A 19,909-nucleotide genomic window follows, 5' to 3' on the forward strand; every position below is an offset into this window, starting at 1 on the left:
TCTGGAGAAAATGGCCACTTTGGAAGGTGGATTCTATGGCATCATATCTTGTTGAAGTTCTTCTCCTCCCCAAACCCTATCTTCCTCAGGCTCCACCCTCAAAATCTCCAGGTATTTTCCAACCCAGAGCTGGCAACCCTTGTAACAGAGGATGAGGCCATTCAGGAAACTATTTTTTTAAAATGCCACATGTCCATCAGTCACCTTTTCAGAGTGTTTGAAGCTACATCGTTTTTGATGGCAAAGAGTTAATTGTTGAAACTGGAGCAGTTTGAAAATGGTTCCATGGGCACATTCCTGCTACTCCACAGATAAGTCATTTGGGTTAGGCACCCATCATGGAAATGCGAGATTCTAAACTCATGTACCTGTGCCATGGATTCATGAATACAATATGGAATAAGTGATAAAAACAGAACCATAACTAGTTATTATTTAGTATTATATTCAATCCAATTATATTCAGTTCAATTATATCTATTTATCTATCTATCCAATTATTGTGGTTTACTTACAATCATTCTGCTATGAAGGTTAACAATAACATCTTGTTATTTCATAGAAGCCATTTGTTCTGGAAGATGTTAAAAATAGTGTGCTATAGAACTAAAGGCATATGGGGTGGTGAGTGTTCATGACATAGCACTCATCAGAATGTGTGGCATGTGCTATTAACAAGAAATGCACATTTAAAAGAAACATTTGCTTGGAACTTTACCCCCCTTTTGGGATTAAGTGACTCAGAGATCACATTCCTAAAAATAACTAAGTATAAAATTTGATCTTAACTGAAGATAAGAAAATAAGAAAGAGGTCTAGTGCATAAGCCTAGCCAAACCAGTTCTGTCTTCTGCATTCATTTTTTTAGTCCTCAAAAAAAAAATTAGTTTGCTTACAAAATTTTAGTTTGACTGTCTTTAACTTGCTTTGAGTTCAGGTTCTCTCACCAGCAGATCTCGCATAATGAATCCAAAGCATTTTAAAAGATGGTGTAATAATTTATTAGGAACTTTCATCCAAATGAAAATATTAAGTCCATCCATTATATCAAAGTTTAGATATGCTGTGAGATACTCATGACATTCTGGCCTTACAAAAGGAACAGATTCATCACAACAAAAAGTTTGAAACAAAAGAAGATACTGGTGTGATTTTTTAAAAAACGATTTGACGTGGGAAATCAAACCATTGCATGTCAAACCATCCTTTGCCATTACAGGTACAAGCCTTGGAAAGCCTCAGTCATTCATTCCCCCCCTCCCCATTGCCCTAATGAAAGACCTAGAAATTAATCCATTCTGTTTTTTCAATAAATAAATCACCACTATCACCACCCCCTCATTTTATCACATGACAAACTGGTTTGGAATTCTGGTTTGGAAGAGCACACTATGATTTGTTCCTCTCCTTCCAAACCTTCAAACAATTGGTAATCCTGGTTGATAAGGTAGAAAACAGATGAACTGTAGATCAACTGTAACAACAAACTATGGTTTGCCATAAAAGCAGAAATGATTAATATTTGAGATGCAAATGAATCAAGAACAGCAAATTAACTGTACATACTGAGAATTTCCAAGGCTCATTTTCATAACATTATATGGAAACTGTGCTACTATGTTCATTTAGTCTTTCATGTTGGATTTACATTCTTTCAATTAAATAATCACTTCTTTAACTGTTTCAAAGAATACAAATGCATTTGGAAAGACCAGGAAAGGATTATGGATTTACCTTATTACCTTAAGAACACAAGAGTGGAAGAAAAATGGTGGGATATGATCCTGTTTGCTATGAATCCTACTGTTCAAAAGAAGGTTACAGTCACACAGCTGGCCCTTGTTTCACTCCTGTGCTTACTGAAAAGGATAGACAAGCAGGGGATCCAAAGACCTTTCCAGCTAGTACTGCACTTAGGAACTTTGGGATTGTATTCAACCAGCTTTTCTGGTCTTCTTTGACCACCTCAAAAGGCTATGCTGAGAATCATGGGACCTACATGTACAAAAGCCATGTGAGACTGCAGCTGTAGTAGAGATGGAAATTCGGTGCAACTAGTTGAAAAAGCTGGCTGGATCTAACCCTCGGATTTGTCTTTCCTGACTATCAGCCAGCTATGCCCCATCTTTTTTCTTAAAACAGAAGTGACTTTCAACAGTCATATTATTGGGAGGGGGGGGATTTGATAAAAAGATAAAAATATAGCAGGGCATGCCCAAATCTTTGGACCTGTCTAAAGTTTCTCTTTGGATTATTGTACACAACCTTCTATATAATGTATAGGCATTTCCTATAATTAAGGAAATTGGTCTTTACTCAGTGAGCAATTACATCATGGAATTCACTGTTGGTACACATAGTGATGACCATGATCATCGAGCCTTTAAAAGGTGGTTAGACAGATTCATTGACGATAGGTCTATCAGTAGCTACTAGCTACTATGGTGAGGAAGGGGAACTATCATACACAGAGGTAGTAAACCTCTAGGACACCACATGAGAAGCCTTTGTTTCTATGCCATTTTGTCGGCCCTCCAGCAGGGCCGACTCGCCTACTAGGCAAACTAGGTGGTTGCCTAGAGTGCCAGGAGAGTGGGTATACCAAATTTGGCTCCTCCCCTCCCTGTGCCCCAGGCAAGTGCCTAGTTTGCCTGCTTCCTCCAGCTGCCACCTGGCCCTCCTTTCCCTTCCCTTTGCCCCTGCTGCTGCCGCCGCGATCACAGTGCACCGCACGTGGGCCCTGCCAGCCCCAACATGGCATGCATTTTATCTTTAGAAGGATGGCACTGGAAAAGGCTTGGCTCCCCCCCTTCCCCACTTCCAGTTCCAGAAATGGGCTAGAGCTACCCTCCAGGCAATTGGTTGACCACAGTTTGAAACAGGATGCTGGACTAGATGTTGGACTAATCCAGCCAGGCTGTTCTTATGCTGTTATAAAACACATAGCTGCATATTTCTAAGTAAATATGTACAGTTGAATAGTATTCTGTCCCAGTCCACATTGGCTGTAAACTTTAATTCTAACCATTTGGATATTAGTTTAGACCAAACTTTGAAAACTGATTCCAGAAGTGCAGCTTCAGGTAAGGCAGGTAGCCTTAAAACATGAGGTTCCATCCACTCACTGAATAAAATGTTACAGATAAATTCATTTACACATCCATCACTTTAATTTGATCAAAGACTCTGAGCATTTTTTCAAAGTAGCTTCTGCATTTCTGCATTTGTGGAAGGTGATATGTTCAGAACTACTTAAACAAGAGCAGTTGTATCATGTACATTTTCAGAGAATGGGAATTAACTCTACAATTCAAATTCTTAAATTGTAGAGAAATAATTACTGCTTCCTGTTAAGGCAGGAAAAGGGCAGGAATAATCGGCAACAGTTGCATAAATAATCTGCTACAAAATTACTACTTTATATGATGTCACAAACAAACCCAAAATATCCTAGTGATTACTGTTGAACCATTTAAGAAGATTAGGAAATGCAGCAGTTTTAATAGCAAATTCAAATACATTTAATGTCTGTAACCATTTGGCTGGTGAAGCTAAATTCTGAGAACCTAAAGCTTAAAGATGACTACAGGCACACATGTTCCCATCACTTGGTTAATCAAACATCAAGTATTTACTTGTACATATAAAACAAACATCAAAGATCAACCCCTCTGCCACCACCATTATAGCTTACATACAACATGGCACTGCAGATAGCAATAGACATGTTCCCTTATTCAGAGGTAAACTATGAGTAAGTGATATGTCATGGATCAACACATCATATACGGTATGAATCAGCCTTGAATATCAATCAAATATTACAGGTTTGAATTTTCAAGTAAACACATCAAAAATGGATATTGGATATTAACACTGATAGTTTTATTTATTTATTTATATTTGGTTTGATATATATTCTGTTCAATATACAAATTAGAAAAGAGGTTCCTCATTAAAATACGTCCATACACCTCAGTAAATATCAATGGAGGGGACAAGGCATCGAGATACACAAGGCATCCAGATATTCAACTGCCTGTGATTCAGATTCTTCTTCTCAAGCTATCCAAGGTCAACTACACAATTCTCAAATCTGATCTTCCAAGGAATTCTAATACAATTTAATTGAGGGACTGATCACTATCTATATTTCAACAGAAATTCCATTCATTCCCGGAGAGGTGTTACCAATCATTAGAATGAATGGAACTTCTGTGAAAATATAAACAGTGATTGGTACCTTGATTAAATTGTTTACTGACATGTGTGGAAATATTTTGAATGAGGAGTCTCTTTTCTCATTTCTATACTGAACATTTGTGCCCTATGGGGAATGCGCAGAATAGAAATATACTAAAATAAAATAAATAAAATAAATTTGTTATTATAAAATGATGCCATTACCTTTCCTTCAAAAGCAATTCATAATGAACCACAAAATTAGATTATTACAGGTACTAAAGGTAATCCCAAGTGAGTATTTATATACCTGAATGGTTAATAGGGGTCCATAATGCAAACAGTTTATCATAATGTAAATCAGGGGTGTAAAACTCATTTGTTAGGAGAACCAGATGTGACAAAAATGGGACTTCATGAGCCTGGGCCATGTGTGTCATAAAATGTAATGTGAGGTAGTGGATATATAAACTTTACAAAGGACACAAACAAACACAATTAAAGATATTATTTTTAATTTAAAATACAAACATGCTTAAAACACTTGCAATATTTTGTTTAAAATGGAAAGGTGGGGAAATAGTGGGATTTGGTGATACAATTTTTAAAATAAAGCATCAAGAAAAAGCACAAGGATCACAGAAGAAACTAAAAATATAAAATGCTCTGAGCCTGGGAAAACATGAAATGGCTGGGCATTGCAAGCTTCTCCCTTCCCCCTCTACTCAGATTGGCAATGGCTCTCCAGTGTAATATCCCCCTTTGGCTGTGGGTTTCCAGGCTAGAGTACTCACTAAGCATTAGTTCTCAGGTCCATTCAACAGAAGCAACCTGGCTCAAAGCATCAACCCTTTATTTGCAAGGACACAACTCTAGGAAGCATGAGCTTCACCTGGCTATAGGAACGCTGAAAAGTGAAACTGATCTCCAGTCCATTGAAACACATTGCAGAACAGACAAAGTTGCAAGGAAAATGTGGAATGGATTTTCCATTAAGATCTCTGGGCCCAGGGCACAGAGGCTTTAATGGAAAATCCACTTTGCATTTTCTTTGCAGCTTTGCTTCCTGCTGCAGCTGACAAAGGCAAGGCAGAAAGAGCAGAGAACTTTGGCAGCCTCCGAGCTTCAAAGGATGAGGACAGGAGGGGGGAGGACGGGAGATGAAAGAATGCGGACTTAGCAGTAGCTGCTATCTGAGCCTCCATCATTAAGGAAGGCTCCAATAGTACCCCCAGGCTCCTGACCTTTTGCGTCGCTGTCAACGGTGCACCGTCAAAAACTGGGTTGGGGATTTCCCCTCCCGGACCCCGACGACCCAAGCAAAGGACCCCTGTCTTCGCCGGATTTAGCCTCAGCCCGCTCAGCCTGAGCCACCCAGCCACGGCCTGTAACGCCCGGTCCAAATTTTCTGGGGCACAGGCCGGTCAGTCGTCCATAAGCAGATAGAGCTGGGTGTCATCAGCATACTGGTGACAACCCAGCCCATACCTTCGGGCAATCTGGGCAAGGGGGCGCATATAGATGTTAAATAACATCGGGGAGAGGACCACCCCTTGAGACACTCCGCAATCAAGCATGTGTCTCCGGGACAGTTCACCCCCAATTGCGACCCTTTGTCCCCGACCCTCAAGGAAAGAGGAAAGCCATTGTAAGGCCAACTCCTGGATCCCCACGTCGGCGAGGCGGCAGGTCAGTAACCGATGGTCGACCGTATCAAACGCTGCCGATAGGTCCAACAACATCAGCACCGCCGAGCCGCCCTGATCCAGATGCCGTTGAAGGTCATCTACCAGGGCAACCAACACCGTCTCCATCCCGTGGCCCGGGCGAAAGCCAGACTGAAGGGAATCAAGGACAGAAGCATCCTCCAGGAAACTCTGTAGCTGCATCGCCACTGCCCTCTCGATGAGTTTGCCCAAAAAGGGCAAATTCGAGACCCGCCGGCAGACCAGTTCTGGCCTGTGGGCTGGACATTTGACACCCAAATAGTTTCATTTTAGAAAAGATCATTAAGAAATCATAAGTAATTCAACCAATAAACAGGAAAAGAAAATAAAGGAGAGAGAGAAAAGCATAACAGTAAAAAGAAATCACAATTCCAACAAGTGACAAACCTTCCAGACTTGAACCTTTCAAGTCTTGGTAGTCTTCTCTAGTCTTCTCTTGTAGATGATGCAATAATCTGCGGTATTTCACCAAATACATCCACAGCTTACCTCACAGAAAAGATTCCACCTATGATTATTCTTAAGTTTTCCCCCATCACTTTTTAAATGTAGATATTGGGTAGGGATTCATTAGATTACCTCCTCTTTATTTTTAGTTTATGCACAGTTTGAGCCTTAATTGTGACAACAACATGACAAAGATTTATCTGATGGGTTTATTAATATTGGAAAAATCTCACAGGTTTCAGATAGTTCAACAAGGGTAAGTTACTTTTTGAAGGTAGCTGCAGCTGAATGGTTTCAGTCTTGTGACTGATTCAATGCATGCCCAGACCACAGAGAAAACCTCCAAGAGATTCCAGCTTAGTTTTTATATCAGGTTCTGGATCTGAGTTTCTTGCATGAATCCTCATGATGTACAGTGAGATTTAAAAATTTAACAAAATAATGTTAAAGCCAGAGAAGTCATCACATAATTTTTTATTTTATTCCACTAGAAGTCTAACAGTGCAATCCTAAACAGAATTACAACTGTTTGTATCCTTAGACTTCAATTCTGTTTAAGACTGTACTGTAGATTCTCACCTCAGGTAAAGTCTCAAATAGAAGATAAACTGTACTTTGTGCAGTTAAATGCTTGCTTTTAGAAAAATCAGTACAAATTAGGTAATAAAACAACCATATCTCCACATTGCAGAGCAATTTGATTTCCAAACAAAATATAGAATTTATTTTTCAAAAACGAATAGACATGTATTTAATCACTTTCCCTATGGAAAAGAATAATGGCCAAACATTGCTAATTATAACATGATTAACTAGGAAAATGGCTGTTGTCAGTTGATAATGATAATGCTGATACATTTCCAGCTTGAACACTTCACTCTTAAACCATTAGAAGTAGTTATAACTTCATAGTAACTTCACAATATTGTGCCAGATTGGAGACCTCCAAAGCAGCCATTTTCTCCAAGGGAACTGATCTCTGTCACCCAGAGATTAACTGTAATTCCAAGAGATCTCCAGACACCACCTGGAGACTGGCAAGCTACTCATTGACCTAGGTGGACTGGAGTAACTCTGCATGATTGCTCTGTATATTTTTTCACATCCTGCTCATGTTCTAAATTTCAAAAGACTTCCAAATTATTGACCATAAGTGCAGGTATTACACTCTGCAAACAGACACTGCCTTTGTCTTCATCACACTTATCCACTAGCTTTTTTTGTACTGAGATTTGTAGAAAAATGGCACATACTGTGTTTTTTCCCCTCTTGAATAAGGATCTGTTTAAATTTTGTGGTCTGCATAAAACACGTTTACTTATTTAACTTGGTGAGAGTAAGGAGACAGAAATAGTTTTCCCGTATCTGTAGCTGATTCAAACATGCAAAAAACGATACTTGCCCAACCATTGCCTGGAATGCATACACAAGCCTCTCATTATTCCTGTTGAGTCAAGATTACAATAATCTCCTTGACTCTAGTTTAGTGATTGCAATGTGTTTGGTGGTGGGGTAGTCACATAAAAGCTCGTGCAACAGACATGTCATAATTGTGCTTCACTAGAACTAATGCATTATCCAAATTGTGTGTATGATCCATATGGCCAAATATTGTTCTAATGTAATATAGAACACTGATACCAATATTTGAATGTACCCTTTTTAAAAAGGTTATAACTATTATTATGAAATAATTTCAAAGTATTCAAACCTTGAAGGAAATAACACTTATGCTGAGGCATACTTGGTTTCTGGGTCTGTAAACTTTTTAAAAAGAGAGTTATGTTCTTGCACTAGAGTTTCTAGCCTCCAGGTGGGGTTCTTCAAGAGCTACAGCTGATCCTCAGCCTACAGAGATCTGTTACCCTAAAGTAAATGGCAGCTTTGGCAGGTGGATTCTGCCACCAATGAGCTCCCTCCCCTTCTCAGATGCTGTCTCAGATACCACTCCCAAAGCTCCAGAATTACCCAAGCCAGAATTAGCAACCTTAATCTGTACCTGGGGAAGTTATAAGGCTCAAAATTTGTCAACATATGTATTAGTCCATCAATTCAGATTTTCCCCAAACCTTGTGCTTAAACCAAGAAGCCAGCTAAACCAAGAAGCCAGCACCAGATGCTGAGCTTGGCATCAGGGAATAACTCGATTTGAGAGTAATACTCAGAAGTAAGTCCCACTTTATTCAGTGTGGCTTCCTCTCAGGAAAGCGTTTTAAAATTACAGTCTTAGAGACCATGAGGAAATTATCAGATTCTTTTTCTAATCTTCTGATAAAGGTTTCAGGATCACATTCTTTTGTTTTGCCTTTAATGTAACGCATCAAAGTGGTTTTCAGCAATTCAATGAGTTGTTTGTTTTTGTAGCTAAAAGACTTTTCAGTCCTGTCTGTAGCCTGGTACCACAATCCAAAACAGTTAGTGACTGTCATCCAGAGTCCTATGGACAGAGCCCTCCAGTTCTCATCTGTTATTTTATTTATTTATAATTAAAATTTATAGACCTTCCTTCCCTGAATATACAGGGCTCAAGGCAGCAAACAGAAAAAAGCATTCATAAATTAATAAAACAATACCTACAGTTTAAATAAAATATGATTAAAACATTCTCAGATGGCATTAAAACATCAAATTTTAAATTGTTTAATTGTCTTGTGGGGGAGGGGGGAGTGCCAGATAGGATGGTACCCCTTGCTGTCCTCAACCAAAAGCCTAATGGAACTTGAGAATGTACAGCAGGCATTGTCTGGACATTGGCCTCACCAAAAAGATTGGAAGTGCCCATCAAGCAGGAGCATCACAGAGGCTCTGGACCATGACCATTACATGAAAGTAAAGACCAGTATATATTTTAATCAACCACAGTATGAGGGTAGTTGGTTGGATCCAACCATCCAGCAGATTTGTGTAGGACTGAAGCAGTAGAATCCTGGGGTGGTCAAATGCAGCTGATGGATTGCTTGTTGAACACTTGCTACAAAACAAACTCTCCATAGAAAATGTGTGCAGTAGGAAGAGGGAGTACCCTTGCTCAGAAATCGTAGACATTTTTTATCTGGGATGTTATTCTACAGAGAACCACAGTCCCAACACACACTCTGAAATGCTACAGTCCACTCTGCTAGATATTCCCCCATGGCACCCCAGGTATCCAAGACTAGCAGACTACGAAGAAGAAGAAAAAGACCATAGATTTATACTCCACCCTTCTCTCTGAATCAGAGTCTAAGAGTGGCATATTATCTCCTTTATCTTCTTCCCCCACAACAGACACCCTGTGAGGTGAGTGGGGCTGAGAGAGCTCTCCCACAAGCTGCCTTTTCAAGGACAACTCTTGCAAGAGCTATGGCTGACCCAAGGCTATTCCAGCATGTGCAAGTGGAGGAGTGGGGAATCAAACTCAGTTCTCCCAGATAAGAATCTACGCACTTAACCATTACACCAGGGGTGGCCAGCGGTAGCTCTCCAGATGTTTTTTGCTTACACCTCCCATCAGCCCCAGCCATTAGCCATGCTGGCTGGGGCTGATGGGAATTGTAGGCAAAAAACATCTGGAGAGTTACCATTGGCCACCCCTGCCCTACACCAAACTGGCTCTCACACTAAGCCATGTGTGAGCTGATGTACATGAGTGTTAACCACACTCAGGGCTGGCTTCAACATCCCCTAAGGTGGGGCAGCTGCTGAGGCCCAGGACTTCTGGTGGGGCCCACTACCATGGCCTCTCAGCTGCATGCCTGACCAGCTGCCTGCCTGCAAAGTGCTTCTCCATCCACTTGCACCTTATTGCTACCCATGTGCTGCACCTTCTTGTCGCCCATGTTCCCACCTGCACGTGCTCCCTAGTGCCACCAGGGGAATGGTGTGTGGGCAGCATGCAGCTGGGAGCACAGATACTGAAAGTGTTCACAAGCAAGCAGGCAGTTTTGGGCAGTGAGAGAGGGGCACAAGGGCAGGACACAGGAAGGGGATGCAAGGACTGCCTCCTCAGCAAAATCCAGAAACCAGCCCTGACCTCACCACCTTCTAAACCGTTACCATGTACAGATCTTGCCATTTGTGATACGTAAACTGGCTGTTAAGTGTTGGAATATGCAACTATAGTCAGGGCCGGTGCGTGGGAGTAGACAAAGTAGGCAGTCGCCTAGGGCGCCACCTGGCCTAGGGGGCATCACTGGGCACCCCCTCCCTGATGCTTGACTCTGGCTCCTGGCCACTGTCACCTTGTCCTCTCCCATCACCAAGCTGCCCTCAACAAAGCCAAGCCACCCCCCTCTCCCCGATGTGTGACTCGGCCTCCTACCTCATCCTGTCCTGCCACCCTCCTTCCTGACATGGCTGGCAAGCACTTATTCTCACATTTTTTTTTGAAAAAAAAATTAAAAATCAGTAAATTAAAAATGTGAAAAGTTTCAAGTTTGGCACTCTTAAATCTTATATTTTTTTTAATAATGGGGGGGGGGCACTAGTGGATGATTTGCCTAGGGCTCCAGAAAGCCTAGCACTGGCCCTGACTGTAGTGCACCTACTTTGAGATTATCAGAAGAACAGCGTATAAGAGACAGCTGAAGGACTGCTCCTTAGTACAGCTAGATTAGGGACTTCCCACAATTTCAAATTATGGTCTTCCTGTTTCCTGATTGGCTCTTCAAAAACTTCTTGCTCCAACTGATTCTACCTCTCTTCGTTCCTGTCTTTCACAGCAATTAGTTAGCTAAGCCTCTCTCCCTCCCCTCTGTCCTGTCAGAATTTATTTTTCTTTAATAAACCAAGTTATTTTCCTTAAACAGTTGGTTCCCTGCTCCTTTGCATATTTAAACTCTGTCAACACTAAGTCCCACCAAAATTTATTGCAATTATTTCTGCATCCAGGCCCATAGCTACAGTGGGGCCCGGGGGGGCCAGGCCCATCTTTTAACCCCCCTTCTATCTGTATGGCCCCTCCATTGGAAGGCCTCCAATCTGTCGCCTTTACTCACTGCCACTCTGAACAAGTAGTAGCATTGCTGTCAGTCTACTCTCTGATGCATCACTCAAAACAAGCAGCAAGACACCAATGCCACCATGGGGAGGTAGAAGAGGGAAGGCGTCAAGGCAGCCAATGAGAAAAAGGCCCACATGCTGACCTGGCAGTTGCCAGATGGAAGAGCCCCAGACGCCTCTCGGCCTGGGCGCATTGTTGGTGGTGGAGGTGAAAGGAGGGCAGCAGCAGGCAGCACACAAGGCAACCACTGCCAGGCAAGACAGGTACCTCAACAAAATAACAAGGGGGGGGAGGGTTGACAAGCAGGCACATGCCCACTCAGCTGTGCCAGTCACTTCCTCAAAGCCTTCCACTTTTGGTTTTTTCTCTCCCCTTCCCCAACACACCATGCAGAGCAAAGGGGGAGGGGGCAGAGTCTTCTTACAGCCAGCCGTCCAACTTCAGTTCAAGAGGTCTTAGAAAGGGGTGGAGCTGCTGTGACTACCTAGGCAAAGTGGGGGTTAGTTTGTGGAACTCAACACATGAAATCTGGACTATAGCCCTATCTGCATTATGTTTTCAGTATCAGATGAAAGCTAGTGATGCTTTCATTGTACATTTCCCTAGCATATGTGAAACAAGAAGACCATTAAGGATAAAGTTTAATGGATTTATTTCAGTGACTTGGAGTGTAACTTAGTTCTGTTTGATTTGTCCCCTGTGAAATGAAGAGAAGCACAAGTCGCAGTTTAGTTTTCTCTTTTCCCTGGGCTTGCTACCCTCAAGTTTGGGGATTCGACTGGCTGTGCATGAGGAAGACTTTCTGTGAACTGCGTCTTTGTTCTTTATCTCTTTCTTCTTGTTCCATCTGTCAAGCCATCTGCCTCCTGATGATCCTGAAGGGTTTGTTTTTTCCCTTTCCTTCTGTATTGCAGGTCCACACATTCCGAGGCCCACACTGGTGTGAATACTGTGCCAACTTCATGTGGGGACTCATTGCTCAGGGAGTCAGGTGTTCAGGTAATCTTAAATGCCATACTGGCCCAATTCTTTTACTTGAAAAATAGCAATGTAAATCTCTTTGATGAGTGATTTAACCAGACATGATACACTTTAAAGACACTCTAAAAGAAGCAAAAAAAAAAAGTTAATACTTTGTATGTAATAACTGGATAGTATGAGAGGTCCCTGGTTTAAAGTGCCCTCCCAGAAAAACAGGCATTTCACTCCAGTTTTACTTAATTATTTTATTTGTTATGACTGCTTGGACAGATTAGGACTGGGATCAGGTGAAGAATGTGCTGCCTTTTGCTATGGGAAATGGAAGTTTGCAAAGAATGACAAGCATGAAAAGAACATTGAAAAACCAGGACATTTTTTGAGCAGGAATACACAGGAACACAGTTCCAGCTGACTTGGTACCAGGGGGTGTGGCCTAATATGCAGATGAGTCCCTGCTGAAAGCCACCAAATGAATCACTAGCTCAGCAATGCCAGTGCTAATCTGGATCCTATTTATTCTCAGCACTGATTTTCCATTTATGGTCCTTTGTGTACTTTGGGTTTTGGCAATAAACGTAGCATGCCATTTGCTGATAAGCTTGCCAACTGTGCCAATTGTCTTGCCTTTCTTATTACTTTAAGAGACGTTTGATGTGCATTTCATGGCATATCAAACTTCTGTTGGTACAAAAGTTGGCACACCTAATTTCCAAGGACAACACTTGGGTAAGAGCCATGTTTTCTTCTCTCAGCACCCTGGGTATAAAAAGTGGATGGAATCCTGATGCCACAGGAAACAGCCTCAGGGGATTGCAGCAGAATCATAATAAGGTGTTAGAGCTGGGGTTTCATAAGAAGTATCAGTCACAGATTCACATTAGCCCTTGGGAGACTTCCCCTCTAAGACATATGGATGAGATGGAGACAGCGAACATCTTGGAAGACAGCAGTAGGGAACTAGAAAATGTGGGAAACAATGAAGGAGGCTCAGCTGAAATTTAACATGCCACAGGGTTTTTATGACCAGGAATGGTAGGATTAGGGATGGGGTAGACTGGCCAACCTCTGGTTGGGACCTCCAGATCTCCCAGAATTACAACCTATGTCCAGAGCAGTTTCCTTGGAGACAGTTACTGCTTTAGAGGGTAGACTCTAGGGCATTGTACTCTAGTTAGGTCCTTCACCTCCCCAAATCCCATCTTCTCCAGGCTGCAGCTCCAGATCCCCAGGAATTTCCCAACACAAAGTTGGCAACCTCAGATGGGGAATATGATGCCTACATCTTATGGGGTTTTTTCCCCTTGTTCTGTCATATAGCCACCCTGAGCCCTTTTTTAGGAAGGTTGAGATAGAAATTAAAATAAATAAATAATACTCACTAAGATTGCATTCAGACTATTGTTACCAACCTCCAGGTAGTGAATGGAGATCTCTTGCTATTACAGCTGATCTCCAGATGATAGAGAAAATAGCCACTTTGGAAGGTGGACTCTATGGTATTATAACCCACTGGAGTCACTCCCCTCAACAAACCACACCCTCCTCAGGCTCTACCCCCTAAATTTCCAGGTATTTCCCAGCCCAGAACTGGCAACCCTAATTCAGACACAGGACTAGCACGTGGGAGTTGGCAAAGTAGGCAGCCACCTGGGGTGCCACTTCGCTGCAGGAGCAGGGGCAAGTGCCCTCTCGCCATCCCCGCTGACCCAAACGTCCCTCGCCCAGCCCTCTCCCGCTTCAAAGGGAGCTGGCAAAGAGGTCGTGTCCTTCTTTCTTGTGAAGAAAAGAAGGACGTGGCCTCTTTGCCAGCTCCCTTTGAAGTGGGAGAGGGCTGGGCTGAGTGCTTGCGCAAAGCACGCGCAGCCCAATGAAGTCACTTCCCAGAAAGGGGTGGGGTTTGTTTGTTGCCAAACTCAGGTATGTGCCTCACTCTTCCCTTTTCTTTCTTGCACAGTTAAAAATCACTCCAGTTATCCATAATGTGCAAATAGAGATGTGATCAAAGGAAAAATTAACTCTGATTACTCCATGAACCTGTATTCATGTCATGGGTAAACAGAATCAATTTTAACTGAGATTCTTTACACAGGAAAGGAAGGGCTGGACCGATTTCCCACTCATCCTACACCACTCTGACGTTCCTCTTTTCAGTGTGGCATCCTTTTGATTTCCCACTATCTGCCCCGGGGCTTCAGCTTGTGTCAGCATTTTTGCACATCTACAAGAAACTAGTTTTTAGCGGTTTCTGTTTACTACGCAAAAATGTGGATGCGAGCTGAAGCCCCAGGTCAGATAGTGGGAAACCGGAAGGACGCCATGCTAGAAAGAGGAATGTCAGAGTGGCGTGGGGTGAGTGGGAAATCGGTCCTGGATTTGTGCATATTTTTACTTTTGAATGCTGCCTCATAATGTATGTTTTAAAAAACATATTGACTTAAAGCTAAGTATTCTTGCTGCCTTGGAACTTATACAAAATAAGATGTATACTTTCATAAATTAAAGGGGGTGGGGAGATAGAAAACCACATTCGACAAACTTTTCAAATTATTCTCATATTATCACAAAATCAATCCCATTGCTTCAGTAGAACCATTTATTCAAGGTAATGCCTTCTGTTCTAATTTCAAATTAGTACAATAGCAGAGATGTAAAAATGGAATTTATTCAGTGTTAATCGGTAGGGTAAGGAGTTGAGTTTGGGCTCTATAGCGAGGAACAGGAAGCTGTGAAGAAGTGAATCCTTTTATTCTTAATCCTTTTATTCTGATCACCACAATCTCCTATCAACAAGCCACCCCTTCAGAATAATTAGCAAACACTTCCTTATTTCCACAACAAATTGGGCTAAAAGAATGACCTTACTGATGGCAGGGATTCTGACAGATGCACCAGTTGATGCCATTAGTCATGAGATTGTGGCTGTAGATCAGTTTATGCCATTTAAGGTTCTGGAGCTCAAATACAGCTGCCTTTAATATCCTTGTTTTGCGGAATAATATGAGCACTTGTTGTAGATGACACTCAGTATATGCCATATACTCATACTAATATAGTATATGCCATATACTCAAAGGCACTTTTTATTTATATAATGTCATATACTTCAAGGTTGAATTCTAGCACTGCAACAGCTTCCTGGACAAAGTCCACGTGAGCTATAACCTGCAAGCAAGCCCCAAATGTAACAAGAGGTGTCTGCTTATACCATATGTTGTATGTTCTCCCTGCCAGACAGCATGTTGGAAACAAGGCAAAGGAAAACTTTACAAAATGACTAAAGGTTTACTGCATAAGAAATTATGTAACAATTGTGTATGTAAATAGCCTATGTGTCACTGGATTTTTTTCTTATTATTTTAAGTTTTTAGTCTGTGAAAAAGTCTGTTTATTTAGTACAGAGCTTAATCCTCTGCTTCATTAGGTTACCAATATTTAACTCTAAGCAGACAAACAAGTTTTTAACTACACAGGAAATGTTTAGTGAGAACACTAAACAATAAAGGGAGTATCTTAAGTACAGCTGGCTGGGTTTGTCTAGATTTAACTGAACAATAACATATTATGTGGTAGTTTCTGTCTGAGCGAGTCTAGTAAGCCAAACAGATGTAGTTAAAGGCACAGAGGTAATTAACTTGTGGATATCAAATAATTATTTTTAGATTGATGAGGTGGTATCACTTCAGCTTGCAATAATCTTCCCTCAAAGAGTCAAGCAAAACACAATTCCTAAACTTATATTCAAAGTGATCTTCAGATTGTACTATAATATGGTGACATGAAAATTGTGACCGTTACAAGGACAAAAACTGCCTGTGTTCTTCCAACACGGCTTAGTGGCAGGTCAGAGACATCAGATTGGATCCTGCAGATGATTTCCACAGTTGGGGGGGGGGGGTGGCCTGGATTGGAAGTTACTCTGCTGCAGTCTTCCAACTCTCCTCTCATGCTGTTCCTGGGGTCTCCTATTCCTCAGGAGCAGCATTTTTGCAGAGGAGTTGCTGCTGTGGTGGCTGAGGGGAAAGAACAACCACTCCAATGATGGAAATCACTTCAATTAGTGGGAATGTTCTGTAGGTTCCAAGCCATCTTCCACAGACAGATGAAATATTGACCTCTGCTTTAAAGCTGTGAGAGATAAGAGATTAATACTTCAGCCTAGTCAGAAGCAGAACCCTGGAATCTGGGAACCCTGCCATCAAATCTCTGATGGGTGAGGCAATCAGTCATAAGTGCAGCGCGATTTGCTTACAGTCATATAGGTTTTATTGCTACTTCAAATGTTTCAGGACTGAACCACTGACATTAGACTCAAGTTCAAGAGATGGGAAATGAGAAGAAAAGTGGGTTTGGATGTCATCTAGTCCCTCCTTTCCACTACCACTGCAATTGTCATTATTTGACGAAGCAGAATTTAGCATAGACCTACACAGTGTGAACCAAGAGAATGTATCTGTGGCAGCCCACCAAGAACTCAGTACATTCCAGTTTTTGCTATCTGCCGGGGAATAAAAAAAAATAATGCTGATGGGCGATTGTCAGATACTGGAAATAAACCAATTGATTGATGGTGGTTTCATTAGGTTCTACAAATTGTCATACAATTCTGATTCAGCTGCAGGACAGCTCAGGCCTAGCACTTGTGAGCCAAGATAGGTAAAGCATTAATTCTAGAGGTTCTAGTCGTACTCAAGCCCCTGTTTACATTGAACTTGGATGCTATGCCATTTTGGTAGGCTTGATTTCTTGCTGCAGCAGTAGACCCAACTTTGATCATTCAAGCAGCATCCTGAAGAACAGAATTAAAGTTATCTCTCAAGGCATCTGCTTCTGAATTAAAATGACATCTGTATAATTGCTTGCCAATAGCTATTAAATGGTACACAGTAGTGAAATATATGTCATATAAGCTTACTTGAAGCACAATTAATTATATAGCCTTCAGAAAATGAAGAAATAGATATAAAAGGATTTCAGCTGACTCACCATTTCTAAAAGTCATCTCACTGCCATAGCTACAGTATCAATAAAATAATTTTAAAATGATTATAATTATATCAGTAAACAAACGGGTATATGTATGTTACAAATATATACATTTTCCCATTGATATATATTGTTTGTTACCCTACTTAGATTATTTGTATTATTTTCATAATAGAGCTATAACTGGACATGGTGCTTTACAGGGTAGTTTATTTGAAGGGGAGTGTAATTTGGGCCTAGGATGTGTGTGTGTGTGTGTATACAGGGCTTTTTTCATAGAAAAAGCTCAGCAGGAACTCATTTGTATATTAGGCCACATCTCCTGACACCAAATCAGCCGGAACTGTGTTCCTGCTCAAAAAAAAAAAAGCGCTATATATATATATTCATTAGATTTCTATCCTGCCCTCCCCTCCCCTTATGGACTCAGGGCGGCTAACAACATTTTAAAATCAACAATTCAGCTTAAAAACAAGACAATATAATAAAACAATAGTATACTAATTTATAAAACTATAGGCTAGTCATCTGTTTACTGTCGCTGCTATTGTTGTATCGGCGCTCAAATATTGCTGACATTATTACTGTTATGTTGGCACTCAGATGTTGATATCATAGTGCCAGTTGGGCTCTCAGAGCTATGGTATGGATATTATAATGTAGTGGTTGCCTTCCTCAGGTGTTAAATGCAAGTCAAAAGAGTCCAGTCTTTCAGGCCCTGCGGAATTGTATGTATGTATATATATATAATATCAACAAATATATTACAAATGATTGATTTAAAAATGATATATATAATCAGTAAACAAATGGGTATATGTATGTTACAAATATATACATTTTTCCATTTATATATTTTGTTTGTTATCCTACTTAGGTTATTTTATTTTCATTATAGAGCTATCACTGGACATGATGCTTTACAGGGTAGTTTATCTGAAGGGGAGTGTATCTCCTTTTCAACAGTATGTTAAAGCAATTCCAAGTAATATTAATGCTTCTGTTACAGACTGTGGTTTGAATGTACACAAACAGTGCTCAAAATACGTTCCCAATGACTGTCAACCAGACCTCAAGAGAATCAAACGAGTCTACTGCTGTGACCTTACCACACTAGTGAAGGCCCACAATGCACAGAGACCCATGGTAGTGGACATTTGCATTCGTGAAATTGAAGCAAGAGGTATTTATGAGTTTTTAAAGTTTTGATTAAATATCTGTGCACTTATTAAGAAACTTTCTGTGTCACCTCTCCAGGGCTCAACATAGCTAACAAAATAAAATGTAATCATTCATTAATTCAAGGGAGTCTTCATAGCACGTAGGCTTTTAGACAAAATAATATAGCAACATGAGGGGAAAAAAGAACATTCAGCACTGTAGGAAGAAGTAAATATTGAATACATAATTCAAAATATAGAATTAAAATTTAAAAACAGCCACAGAATCACTGCATATTTAACTATTTAACTGCATATTTAATTTAATAGAAGCTCTTAAACTGCTGTAGAATTTGCATGTGAAGAAAAAGTGTGCCAAAGTTCAGGCACCTCAAGACCATAAGAACAAATCCTTTGACCATGTGGCATGTTGTAAAATCTTCCAAAAAGATCAGAAATCAGTCATGCATTATACAGGCCAGGGATAAGAGGGAATTGTAAGAGAATAAATATACTTATTGCTGACAACAGTCTTGAAAGAATAAAACCAAGGTACAATGGAGAGCAAATTTGTTTGGCATCTGATAGAAGGTGATTCCAGTCTATAGTTCAAGTGGTTTTTTAATCAGAGTCCAAGCTCTATCACAAGCCAGAGAGGCAAAATCCTAGTCTTGCTATTTTAGAATCCAGAAATTGGCAGCATGGACTAACAAAGGAATCAGAGCATGAGCAAAGCAAAAAGGGAGGGAGTGACTGAGAAAAGTGTGAGACTGGTCTAATTTTAGGGCAGCAAACCAGACAGAGGTGGCAGTCTGTTTGATGGCAGCTTCAAGGTACAAGACTGATGAAGCCACACATCTGGGAAGACCAAAATAAAACATAATCAAAACATAAAACCGTAAAAGTTGTTAACAATTTAAAAACGAATAAGAGTGAAAAGCAGCATAAAACATTGGCCAGCTTGAAAGTTCTTATAAAACAGTTAAGGTGGGAAGAAAATGATGTTAAAAGATCAATCCCTTAATTAAAAGCCTGATCTAAAAAAAAAATGATTTGGCCTGCAACTAAAAGAGAATAGGGTAGATGCCAGGCAAGCCTCAAGGGGAAGGGCATTCCACAGGCGAGGTGCCACCACTGAAAAGGTTCTGGTTGCCACTCATCTCACCTCTGAAAGAGAGGGCACAAAGAACAGGGATTCTGAGGTGGCAGGCTGGTCAGTATAGGAAGCAGTCAGTTCCTTATCTGGTTCACCAAAACTTTTAATATTATAGCTCCTATTGACAGATGTTATCAGATACATTCAAGTCTCAGTAATTTAACATTAGATGTTTCAAACTGAGAACAACAAGTAAATATATCCAGGCTGGTATCTTGATCCAAACGTTTGATCAATATGATCAAAGGTTTTAAGAGGGAATTTCTTTCAGTACCTGGCACTGACAGGATTC

The 19,909-nt window shown here is 40.8% G+C and overlaps 1 protein-coding gene across 1 annotated transcript in view; it reads left to right on the forward strand.

Moving 5' to 3' along the window:
• The window catches only part of CHN2 (chimerin 2), a 213,430-nt gene that overhangs the window by 179,454 nt on the left and 14,067 nt on the right, over positions 1-19,909 (forward strand). The window contains exons 8-9 of the mRNA XM_060248726.1: positions 12,252-12,336; positions 18,311-18,484. Coding sequence (XP_060104709.1) covers positions 12,252-12,336; positions 18,311-18,484 — 259 coding nt within the window. The remainder of the gene's footprint in view (positions 1-12,251; positions 12,337-18,310; positions 18,485-19,909) is intronic.

Source organism: Heteronotia binoei, chromosome 10 (assembly GCF_032191835.1).
Source record: "Heteronotia binoei isolate CCM8104 ecotype False Entrance Well chromosome 10, APGP_CSIRO_Hbin_v1, whole genome shotgun sequence".
Taxonomy (NCBI): domain Eukaryota; kingdom Metazoa; phylum Chordata; class Lepidosauria; order Squamata; family Gekkonidae; genus Heteronotia; species Heteronotia binoei.